This window comes from Macrobrachium nipponense, chromosome 47, assembly GCF_015104395.2.
Source record: "Macrobrachium nipponense isolate FS-2020 chromosome 47, ASM1510439v2, whole genome shotgun sequence".
NCBI lineage: Eukaryota > Metazoa > Arthropoda > Malacostraca > Decapoda > Palaemonidae > Macrobrachium > Macrobrachium nipponense.
Window position 1 is genome coordinate 5,012,442 of NC_087222.1, and position 12,710 is coordinate 5,025,151.

At 45.2% G+C, this 12,710-nt stretch overlaps 1 protein-coding gene across 1 annotated transcript in view; it reads left to right on the forward strand.

The window, feature by feature from the left end:
• Nucleotides 1-3,004: 3,004 nt before the first annotated feature.
• The window catches only part of LOC135204423 (tigger transposable element-derived protein 1-like), a 42,135-nt gene continuing 32,429 nt past the window's right edge, over nucleotides 3,005-12,710 (forward strand). Inside the window, exon 1 of the mRNA XM_064234634.1 lies at nucleotides 3,005-3,514. Coding sequence (XP_064090704.1) covers nucleotides 3,475-3,514 — 40 coding nt within the window. The 5' untranslated portion in view covers nucleotides 3,005-3,474. The remainder of the gene's footprint in view (nucleotides 3,515-12,710) is intronic.

Genomic DNA, 12,710 nt, shown 5'->3' on the forward strand with positions numbered 1-12,710 from the left:
GGGAGCTCCTTCTGTGGACAAAGGAGAATGGGGTAAATCTTTTAACGAGATTTGTACAGGGACAGAAGAATGTGAGGGCAGACATGCTCAGCAGGAAAGGGCAAGTTCTTCCCACAGAATGGACCCTCAATCTTCAAGTTTGCCAGGAACTGTGGAAGTTATGGGGGAGACCGTCGATAGATCTCTTCGCCTCCAACCAGAACAAGAGAATCCCCAACTACTGCTCCCTGGTCCTGGACAGGGAAGCAATAGCAGTGGATGCCTTCTTGATGACGTGGACAGGATGGACACTTATGCATTTCCCCCGTTTCAAGATCATCAATCTTGTCATCAAGAAGTTCGCCCTTCTCAAGACAGGAAGAATGACCCTGATAGCTCCTTTCTGGCCAGCAAGAGAGTGGTTCACAGAGGTAGTGGAGATGCTAGTGGACTTTCCAAGAAGCCTTCCTCCAAGTCCAAAGCTTCTCAGACAGCCCCACTTCGAGAGGTATCATCAAAACCCCCTTGCTCTACAACTGGCCACTGCATTCAGACTATCGAGAAGCTTGTCAGAGCGAGAGGCTTTTCTGCGCAAGCTGCGAAAGCAATCGCAAGAGCGAGGAGGGTATCTTCTCAAAGAGTCTAACCAATCGAAGTGGGAGGTTTTTTAGATCTTGGTGTAAACGAAACAAAAGTGTCCTCAACCACTACCTGTGAGCCAGATTGCTGATTTTCTTCTGTTCCTCAGACAAGAATCTAAGCTGGCAGTATCCACTATAAAAGGATACAGAAGCATGCTTTCAGCAGTCTTTAGGCATAGAGGCATGGAGTTATCTCAAAATACGGACTTGAAGGATCTCTTGAAGTCGTTTGAAACGACTAAACACACAATAAGACCCCCGGCTTGGAATTTGGATGTGGTTTTGAAATTCTTATGCGGCAGGAAGTTCGAACCCATCTCGCAAACGACCCTTAGAGATTTGACTAAGAAAACGTTATTTCTGATGGCTCTCGCCACAGCAAAAAGGGTCAGCGAGATTCAAGCGATGGAGAAGCAGGTAGGCTTCAGTCAAGACGGAGCAGTTTGTTCTTTAAGGCTCGACTTCCTCGCTAAGAATGAGAACCCATCCAAACCCTGGCCGAGTACGTTTTGAGGTTCCTAACCTCACAAACTTAGTGGCGGTCAAAAATTTAAGAGGGATCATCCAGTGCATTATGGTGTTTCCGTTAAGGATCCTCAAAGGCCCCTCTCGAAGAATGCATTGTCATTCTTCTTGAGGGAGACAATTAGAGAAGCTCATCTCTTATGTGAGGAGGAGAACTTCGGTCTCTTAAAAGTGAAGGCCCATGAGGTGAGGGCTATTTCAACGTCATTGGCATATCAGAAGAATATGTCAGTTAGACAAATAATGGACTCGACATTTTGGAGGAGCGACTCTGTTTTCGCTTCTCATTACCTCAGAGAGGTAAGAGTAGATTACGAGAAGTGTTACTCTTTGGGCCCATACGTAGCTACGTCTTCGTTATTGGGCGAAGGAGTTACTACCTCCCCTCAACCTTAACTTTTAGTATGATATACCTTTTATTTGAGGTTTGTGTTTTTATGGTTGTCTGAGGAGTGGTCTGGTTGGGTCAGCACCCTCAGTCTAGCTAGATAGGTATATATCTAGTCTGCAAGGTTAGGTGGTTGGGTTGAGTAAGGTTGCAGATAATTGAAAGGGGAATAGGTAGTGCAGAAGTCTAGTCACGTTGTTGGTCTCGCCCCGTTTGACAGACTCTATTGAGTAGTTTCAGCAGAACAGGTCTCATCCTGGCTGGCGCTCCTAAGGGAAAGCGACTCAAGAGGCAGGAACCTTTGAAGTCAGCTACCTTAGCAGGTAAGGAATCAAGGTTATTACCTACAACTTTTAGTTGTTTCCCAACGATGTTGGCTGTCTTTCACCCACCTCCAAATGTGTGAATCAGCTATATATATATATATATATAACTGCCAGGTAAGTTCTATTCATAAAAATGAAGTATTTATGATGAAACAAAGTTTTATGAATACTTACCTGGCAGTTATATATATATTTTAAGGCCCACCCACCTCCCCTCAGGAGACAGGTTGGGCAAGAGATGATCTGAGGAATAGAAAATGGGAATGATTCCAAGTACCACCCTGTAAGGGTTGTTAACCACCTAACCGGACACCTACCACTCGGCGGTTGCCGCGAGTTTTGAAAAATCTGCCAGACCGATAGAGACTATAGCTATATATATATAACTGCCAGGTAAGTATTCATAAAACTTTGTTTTATCATAAATACTTCATTTCGAGGGACATCATCCTCCTCTTCTTGGTACTCGCACCACCACTTGCTTTCTTTGGTGCCATGGTTACAACAAAGTTAGAAGTTGCGATTATTTCACAGAATATCACAAACAAATGCAAAAAAACTGTGCGCGCAACGAATCTCAGTCTTTACTCTACCACGTGTAGACAGCGAGAGAGAGAGAGAAAGGCTCGGAGATGGGATGCTGTGACTCATACCCTCTGAGCTGTGCGCGCTTGGAAAATATACACTTAGAGCTGCTGCACGCGCCTCGAACTCGTATGTTAAAATTCTGCTCGTGTGCTGAAGCAAAAAATCGTCCGAGCGACTGCTTGTATCTCGGAAAACTCTCACGTTGGTTTGCTCGTAGGTTGAGGTTCCACTGTATTAATATTAACAGCCAAAAATCAATCAAATGTTGAAGTATAATCCCTTAATATTGATATATTATCATCATAATACGTATGTACTGTATAAAAAAAACGATGTTCACCTCCTCCTACTTTTGCTCGGAGTTGGAGGTAGCCAATGACAATTAAGCTTGTAGGTCAATGCTTTGTATGTACTGTCAATAGTGTATGATTTTTCTCTCTCTCTCTCTCTCTCTCTTAGTGTTATTAGTTTTGTGTACTGTAGTTTAGTAGATAAACGTGATGTTACTTTTTTATTAATTTTTTCATAATTTTCATGCTATAATTACTACAGGCCGTCCCTGGTTATTGGCTGATCTGCTTTTATGGCACCGCGTCCAGTCATTGGCACCATAAGCCCAGCATTGGTGCCATAAGCTTCTATGGTGGGCTTATGGCACCATTTTTTGGTTATCGGTGCCATTTTTTGGATATCGGTGCCAAAGTTGTTATCGGCACCGTAAGAGAGCCACCCTTACGATAGATGGGAACTGGTTTCTGAGCAAACTGAACTGCACTTGATTGGACGACGACCTCAATGATTGGCTGCCTGGGTCAATCTCGCATGCGTCCGGCGGAGGAATACCAAGCAACCCACAGCAGTATCAGAAAGCGTGATTTCTCCAATCACTTTGGTACCCCCATAGAACTAGGTTGTTGTCGCATTGCAGCTTGTACTTGATTTTTGCCACTATGTTCAGCATGGGCTCCCAAACGTAAGAAGCCTACATCCGAGGAGGGGGCTACTAAAGAGGAGGAAAGCTATAACTATGGAGACAAAATATTACATAATTAAGCGTTCTGAAAAAGGTGAGTTTTTTCTTCTTTTGCTTGGCTGTTTGGAACTGAGCATTCATTGTCATCAGGGTCAAATTCCCGAGATGTATGCTAGTATGTATTGCACCAGCCTAGATTTTTTGTCATGCCACTAGTCTAAATGAATTTGGGTGTGGGAAACAAAATGAGACTATTTTCAAGAAAATTCTATGGTTAGTTTTTGAGATATGGCTTCCCACCTTTTGCAGGCAAAGATCATGACACCTGCTTACATCTTTGGAAAATGTGCCCTGGGCTGTATTTCACCCTTCTGTAACTTAATAATTGTTCCTACACGATATACAAACCCTCGGTCCTTTACTTTAGGAATTGCTTTCAGCGTAGGCTGGAATACAGCCGTTAAATTCTTGTACAAGGTTGTTAGGCTGTAACTACTCTCTGGTAAGGCAGGTAAGCCCACCTGCCCGGATGTAAACACTCCACTTTGCTTTCAGCTGTCTTCCAATGAAGATGTATGTTTGTGAGCTCTTGCTGACTAGCAGTTAATCAAGATTTTCCTGGTGTGATCTTTCTTTGTTATTTAGAATGAATATATATATTTTCATACATTCAACTTACCTGTCAGATATATACATAGCTATAGACTCCGTCGTTCCGACAGAATTTCAAATTTCAAAGCGGCACTCGCTACAGGTAGGTCAGGTGATCTACCGCCCTGCTCTGGGTGGCAGGACTAGGAACTATTCCCGTTTTCTAATCAGATTCTCTCTGTCGCCGGCTGTATCAAACATTGTTGTTACTTCCTCCTGACTAGAATTCGTTTTTCGCAAAGCTTTTGATCATCTCTCGCTGATAATTTGGTGACGTACTTGGATCGTTGTTTGGCATTCGCTATTGTGGACTGTTTTTTGGACTTGGTTTTTGGAATTTGTGAATATGTCTGATTCTAGTGTTAGTTTCAGAGTGTGTGTGAATGAGGCTGTAAGGTGAGGATTCCGAAAGCTTCGGTAGATCCTCACACTATTGTAGGGGGTGTAGAATGGTTGAATGTTCGATTGAGAATACGTGTAACGAGTGTGAGAACTGAGTGCACAAGAGTGGAAGAATCTAACTTTTCTTACTTTGAAGAAAGTAGAGAAAGATAGAGAGAGGAAGGCGGCTTATAAAACCCCGGGGGGCAGAATGTCTGCCTTCATGATTTATATCTAGCTCTGTAGCTTCTTCCTATGATAATCATGACCATTCTGTTTCAGCCCATTCACAAATTGCTAATCCCTCTAGTTCTGCTTCGGAAATAGCAGAACTTAGAGCTTCCCTTCAGAAAATGCAGGAAAAAGTCGCAGCATTGGAAGGTAAGGAAAGTGAATGTGGTAGTGATATTAGTGGTCCCCAGTGTAGTTGGAACGGGGGCGTCCTGGTCGTCTCTCTGCGACGCTCCAGGCCTAGACCTCTTCCAAGCTCCCTGGCCCGGAGGAGAAGGAAAGTCGAAAGCCGTACGGGGGTTGTGGAGAATCCCCAACGATCAGGCGTCCCTTCGGCAGAATCGATCGTATCGACTGCCAAGGACCGCTATAGGAAAAGCGTCCTTCGAGAGTGCTTTTCGTCGTCTAGTTTCGCCTTCTCCGAGAAGAGGATGGAAGGAGTCGAATCTTTCCCGTCCTTTGAAGAGGAGTATGAAAGAGCATGAGCTCAATTCGAGTCCCGAGCGCTTCTCAGAAGGAGGAGCGCCTTCGGTAATAAAGAAGGCGAGAATACATTCAGACTCTGGGTCTGGAAGGGATCCTAGAGCGCCTTCCAGATCTCCCTCTCCTAATTCGGAAGATTCCTCAACCAAGAAAATTTTGAAGAATATGCAAGAGCAATTAGCCTTGTTAGTAGGAACTCGTTATAAGGAGCCTACTCGTAAGAAGGATGATAGGCTTCCTATTAAAAGATCTAAATACCTATCTCCTGTCGGGCGCGACGCATCCTTCAGGGGAGTTGTCGCACAGGCGGCCATCTCTGGGGGGGGCGGTGCGCTAGACAGGAGAGAAGTAAGAAAGGAAGCTACTCCTGTCAAGAGTAGGGCGCCAACCAGAAGCCAGGCTCCGAGTAGGCGCAACGAGCCAGTACAACATTCAAGATCTTCAATCAAGCGCCAAGAGTTAGCTGAAGAGGAAGATCCTGTTAGGAGTAGAGCGCTTGTGAGACGGAAAGCGCCTACCGGAATCAATACTCCTACTAAACATCAGACGCATGCTAAGGATCAGGAGTATTCGGAACGACGTGCTCCTACCAGACGCCAGGAGTCGTCGGGCCTAGATACTCCTCCCAGGCGCCAGGAGTATTCTGAAACTAAATTACTCCTCCCAGGCGCCAGGAGTATTCCGAAGCTTATACTCCTCACAGGCGCCAGGAGTACTCTGCACTTAAATAATCCTCCCAGGCGCCAGGAGTATTCCGAAGCTTATACTCCTCCCAGGCGCCAGGAGTATTCGGAACTTAATACTCCTACCACGCGCCAGGAGTATTCTGAACAAAATGCGCCTACTAAAAGCCAGGAGTATTCGAGGCGCTCTGCGCCTGCCAAGCGCCAGGAGTATTCCAAGCACGTTACTCCTCCCAGGCGCCAGGAGTATTCCGAAGCTTATACTCCTCCCAGGCGCCAGGAGTATTCGGAACTTAATACTCCTACCACGCGCCGGAGTATTCTGAACAAATGCGCCTACTAAAAGCCAGGAGTATTCGAGGCGCTCTGCGCCTGCCAAGCGCCAGGAGTATTCCAAGCACGTTACTCCTCCCAGGCGAGATACTCCTGCTGTACACCAGGCGCATTCCTCGTATGAAGAGCCTGACACTCGTAAGAGAGTAAGAGAAGAGTCAGTAGAAAGAAGAGCCTTCTCCTTCCGAGCCTATCAACCCAGAAGATGCCTCGGAGGACGAAATGAAGGAAGGATCTTCTAATTATAAAGTTCTTTCGTCCCTTCTGTTGGAGGAATATGGAGACTCTTTGACGCCAGCTGCTCCCCCTTCTCCACGCTCTCAGTTTTCGAGCACGAAAACACACAAGTCTTCCTCTTTCCTTAAAATGAAGCCTGCTATTTCTATGAGGAGGGCTCTACAATCTCTTGACTCCTGGTTCAAGAAGAAGAAGGAGTTAGGAAGGACGGTCTTTTGTATGCCTCCCGCTAAACTTACAGGGAGGAGAGGAATTTGGTACGAAACGGGAGAGGATATGGGATTATCTCTGTCCGTTTCAGCTGAATCAGACTTCTCGAGTTTGGTGGATTCGTCGAGAAGGCACGCCTTGAATGCAGCGAAGGTAACAGGGGGCTTTCGGAAACGGACCACCTCATCAAGGGACTTTTTCACACTTTAGAAGTTTTAACTTCTTAGATTGGTCCCGTTGGGGTTCTGGCCAAGAAATCTCAGGAAAAGGAACAACTCGACCCAGAAACCCTAAATTGCATCCTCGCCTGCATTGATAAGGCTGTTCAGGATGGATCGGCTGAGGTATGCTCCCTATATGGTGCAGGAGTTTTAAAGAAAAGGGCGGTGCACAGTGCTTTCCTCACGAAGGCCGTCTCTCCTTCGCAGAGAGCCGCCTTATTGTTTGCGCCTCTCTCTGAACACCTTTTTCCCTCGCAGTTGGTGAAGGACATCGCGCATTCTCTGACGGAAAAGGCCACCCAGGATCTCCTTAGACAATCCTCAAGGAAGAATAGGCCTGTGGCTAGTGAGGAAAAGAAAGTGGCTCGCCCAGCTCAGAAACAGCCCTTTCGAGGAGGTCTTCCAACTAGACCGATCGCCAGAAGGAAGTCAACCGATAAGAGGGGCAGGTCTTCCTTCCGTCCCTTTAAGAAAGGGAAGTGAGAATTCTGTCCTCCAGACACCCGTAGGAGCCAGGCTACATTATTTTGCGAAAGCCTGGAAGACATAGGAGCCAACACTTGGACGATGTCGATTATCAAGAAGGGGTATCGCATCCCATTCAAGGACATTCCTCCCTTGACAACATCTCCGAGGGAATTGTCCGCCAGATACAGGGACCCTATTCTGAGGGATACTCTTCGTCAGATGGTGGAACAGATGTGGGACAAAAGAGCAATAGAACTTGTGCTGGATTGCAACTCCCCGGGGTTTTACAATCGCTTGTTTCTTGTAACAAAAGCCTCGGGGGGATGGAGACCGGTACTGGACGTAAGTGCGCTGAACAAATTCGTCGAACAACAGAAGTTCAGCATGGAAACGTCTGCCTCAGTCCTTGCAGCACTGCGACAAGGGGATTGGATGGTGTCCCTAGACCTTCAGGACGCATACTTCCACATCCCGATCCACCATTCGTCGAGGAAGTACCTTCGATTTATGTTCGAAGGAAGAAATTATCAGTTCAGGGCCCTGTGTTTCGGCCTGTCCACGGCTCCTCAAGTCTTCACAGACGTGATGAAAAATGTAGCAAGGCACTTACATTTGAAAGGGATAAATGTCTCCCTGTACCTGGACGACTGGCTCATCAGAGCCAGGTCTCAAAAGCAGTGTTTGGAGGACCTGTTAATAACACTGGAATTGACAAAGTCTTTGGGATTGATCGTGAACCTCGAGAAGTCTCAGATGATCCCCAGCCAGAACGTGGTTTATCTGGGGATTCAGATGGATTCTCGGGGTTTTCGAGTTTTTCCATCTCAAGAGAGATTAAAGAAAGGCTGTGCCACAGTATCGAACTTTCTAGGGAAAGAGCGCACTTCAGCGAGGGAATGGCTGAGCCTTCTGGGAACCCTTTCCTCGCTCGAACAGTTTTCTTTCTCCTAGGAAGATTACATCTTCGACCCGCTTCAGTTCTTCCTAAGAAGAAGTTGGAGTTGGAAGACAGGTCAGCTCTCGGACACGTTTCCAATCTCGGAAGAAATAAAACATCATTTGAAGTGGTGGTTGGTTCCATTAAGGGAAAACAAAGGAGTGTCCCTGCAAGTACGGAACCCAAGCCTGACATTGTTTTCAGACGCCTCGGAGGCGGGCTGGGGGTGCAACATTTCGGGATCCAAAAATAAGTGTCAGGCACCTGGTCGGCAGAACAGGTGTCATGGCACATAAATTGCAAAGAGCTCTTAGCAATTCACCTGGCGCTAAAGAGCTTCGAACACTTAGTCAGAGGCAAAGTCGTGCAGATAAATTCAGACAATACGACAGCTCTGGCTTATGTCAAGAAGCAAGGAGGGACGCACTCTTTTGCTCTGTACGAGCTGGCAAGGGATCTACTGATTTGGGCGAACCAAAGGAAGGTAATTCTTCTAACAAGGTTTGTTCAAGGGGAGAGGAATGTGAGAGCGGACAGATTGAGCAGGAGATTTCCAGGTCCTTCCCACAGAATGGACACTCCACTCAGAAGTCTGTCAGAGTTTCCTTTGGCTCCTTGGGGGAAGCCTCAAATAGATCTTTTCGCCACATTCCTCTCCAAAAGGATAGATACATTTTGTGCCCTGGTGGAGGATCCCCGGGCTTATGCAACAGACGCCTTTCTCCTGGACTGGTCAGGGATAGACGTTTACGCTTTTCCCCCGTTCAAGATACTGGGGGAAGTAGTCAGAAAATTCGTGGCATCCGAAGGAACCAAGATGACTCTGATCGCTCCGTATTGGCCAGCTCAAATTTGGTTCACAGAGGTGATGGAATGGACCAGTGGACTTCCCCAGATCTCTTCCAAACAGAATAGATCTGCTCAAACAACCCCACTTCGAGAGGTACCATCAAAAATCTAGCCGCTCTTGCTCTGACTGCCTTTCGACTATCGAAAGACTTGTCAGAGCGAGAGGGTTTTCTCGCCAGGCAGCAAACGCAATTGCTAGAGGCCGCAGATCATCTACTAGGCGAGTGTACCAATCGAAGTGGGAAGTTTTCAGAAACTGGTGTAGGTCGAAGAAGCTGTCCTCTCCAGTACCTCTGTGACCGAAATTGCAGATTTCCTTCGTTTCTTAGACAAAAGTCGCATCTCTCGGTACCAACTATTAAGGGGTACAGGAGTATGCTTTCAGCAGTCTTTAGAAACAGAGGATTAGATTCTAACGAATGATAAGGATTTTTGCACGACCCCATTCGTTCATTCGAAACATCTAAATCACTTGAACCTAAGGTTCCAAGCTGGAACTTAGATGTGGTTCTTAAATTTCTTTCATCAGATGAATTCGAACCACTTCACACTGCTTCGTTTCGTAATATCACTAGAAAGTGTTTGTTTCTGATGTCTCTTGCAACGGCAAAAAGAATCAGTGAGTTGCACGCCCTTGAATCAAGAGTTGGCTTCAAAGGAGACTCTGCAATTTGTTCATTTCAGTCCCTTTTTCTGGCCAAAAATGAAAACCCTTCGAATCCCTGGCCCAGGAGCTTCGAAGTGAAAGGACTTTCTAGTTTGGTGGGCAGAGAGGCAGAAAGATCCCTTTGCCCAGTTAGAGCTCTAAAATTTTACCTGGACAGGAAGAAGCAGTTGGGGGGTTCGCATAAAGGTCTTTGGTGCTCAGTGAAAGACCCCAAGAGAGCAATGTCCAAGAACGCATTAGCCTTCTTTGTTAGAAGTGTTATCACAGAAGCTCATAAGAATTGTCCAGATGATTCTTTTAATCTTTTAAGAGTGAGAGCCCACGAAGTTAGAGCAATCGCAACCTCGGTGGCGTTCCAAAGAAATATGTCACTAAAGAACATTTTGGACACAACTTATTGGAGATGCAACTCTGTGTTTGCATCCCATTATTTAAAAGACGTGCGAGTTACGTATGATAAATGTTTTTCGTTAGGTCCGTTTGTGTCAGCACAGACGGTTCTGGGTAAAGGAGAAAGCACCAATCCTTAAATTATGTACGTAACCCTCTTGTCGGATGTGTTCTCGGGTTTTCGGTGTATGGGAGTGTCAGTAGTCGCACAGGCGGCCTTCACTTCTCTTCATTTGAAAATCGAGTGACATCTGACTATTAGAGGGGTACAAAAATTTTGTTATTTTTGTATGTATGAGTTTCGAGTTTGTGGTTGTTTGCTAAGAGTTTGGGGATAACTCTAGGCAATCTTAGAACTAACACGGGTTAGGATCGGGTGATCGGGATTGGTTGTGTGCTCCTTAAATCAGTGCGTGTTGTCATATAAGCGGATGTGCTCCCATTGACAAACGCCAGTTAGGATTCTGTCGAGTAAGTGGAAGAGACCCCATCGACAGATCCACAAGAACTCTTGGCCACAGATCACTATCTCGCTAAGGCTCTTGAGATGAAGCAGACTCCTATGCAATAGCTAGGAAGTCAATCCTTCGTCTAGAAACACAGAGGAACTAAGGTCTATAAATACCTACAACATATGTTGTTTACCTGTCTAGTCAGTAACTAGCTGTCTCTTGCCCTCCACCAAAGGGTGTCAATCAGCTATGTATATATCTGACAGGTAAGTTGAATGTATGAAAATGACATTGTTATGATACAATAAAGTTTCATACAGACTTACCTGGCAGATATACAATTAAAGACCCACACCCAGCCTCCCCGCAGGAGACAGGTGGAAGAGAGAATCTGATTAGAAAACAAACGGGAATAGTTCCTAGTCCTGCCACCCAGCGGCAGGCAGGTAGATCACCTGACCTACCTGTAGCGTGTGCCGCGAAATTCGAATTTCTGTCGGGGGAGGGGACGAGGAGTCGATAGCTATGTATATATCTGCCAGGTAAGTCTGTATGAAACTTTATTGTATCATAACAATATCATTTTTCTACCGACCCCCTAAAGACAAGACTAGAGACACACCCAACAATAAAATAAAAATTCCCCACCTGGAGACGATTAAGAGAGTAACTCACACCCTTGGGAAATCCAACCCTTTTGCATTTACCTACCCAAATACCTTAGCCAAATCCCTGATTAACGTCCAACAAAAGACATCTCCCAAAGACTCTGGGGTATATGAGATCCCATGCCAGGACTGTGACCAATCTTACATCGGATTTACAGGTAAATCACTTCCCCAGAGATTAATACAACACAAACGGTCAGTTAGGTATGGACAACAGAACTCGGCTATTTTCAACCATATAAATGAACATAACCATAGAATAAACTGGAATATGTCACGTGTAATTTATAGCAGCAACTGTCGGTACAAGAGTCAAATGATGGAATTGGCCTTAATAAAAGAGAAGCAGGTAATGAACATCTCAAAAGGGGCTTGGATATCAAGATAATCCTGTCGACGCAGTGTTCATTCAACCAACGCTTAGGAAGATTAAAGGAAAGATTATCAGCGGGGGTGACCTAAATTGGCTTACTTGTGGACGAATCTCTTGGTATAAATACCACCTTTTCTGTAAACTTTTCTCATTCATATACCTGAAGAGAAGAGACAGCAGTCTCTGAAATACAGTACTTTTTCTCTCTACATTTTTTGGTGTTTTTATGGGCTCCTTTTATTAGATATATATATATATATTGTTTTTGATGTTAATAAAAATTGACTTTAATGATTAATATAAAAATCCACTTTTTGTGATAGCCTTGCTGGCCACCTTTCTACTTTATGTGTTAAGGGTCAGCAGCAAGGGTGTGCTTACACCCTTATTACATATTTTTGCCCTTTAACGTCAGGGAGAGATAGTGTATTCATTTGAAATTTACACTTACACTTTGAAAATTACCGAGGGGAACTTCAGGGGTTTGTCCTTTGTTTTTCTTCTGGTATTTCCTAATCTTTACTTCCTTTTGCTAGCTTATTAGACAAAGAGAGATTGGGGGCATGTGGTGTTGGTGTTTGAGGGATCTCCTCTCATTTCATATTTTCTTTCTTTTACAGGCTAACAGTAGTGTTAGTTGATTACAGTCGTAGATGGTTGGATATCTCTTCATGTTGGCTATCCTAACCTCGGAATTGTACCTGTAACTCACAGCATGCTGTGATATTGGTCCTTGAGTGTGTGTACTGTTCCCCTGTTGCATGGATCATCTTTGGCATCACCCTTCAGCATCTGTTTTTGACGGGTCAAATCCTTCATGATCCTCTGTGATTTGGACTTTGTTTTTATTGATCCAGATGAATTGTAACTAAGTCCTATTGATGGGTTGCTGGACCCGCGGAGATGCAACACCCTTCATCAGATGTCGATTTCCTTTCTCCTACAGGCTTACCAATGGAGAAGTGTCTAGGGACGTGGCTTCTTTTGAGTCCTGTGAGATCACAAGGCTCGTCTCTGCAGATAGGTACGTCACTTGTACACTCTTCCCAAGTCCTT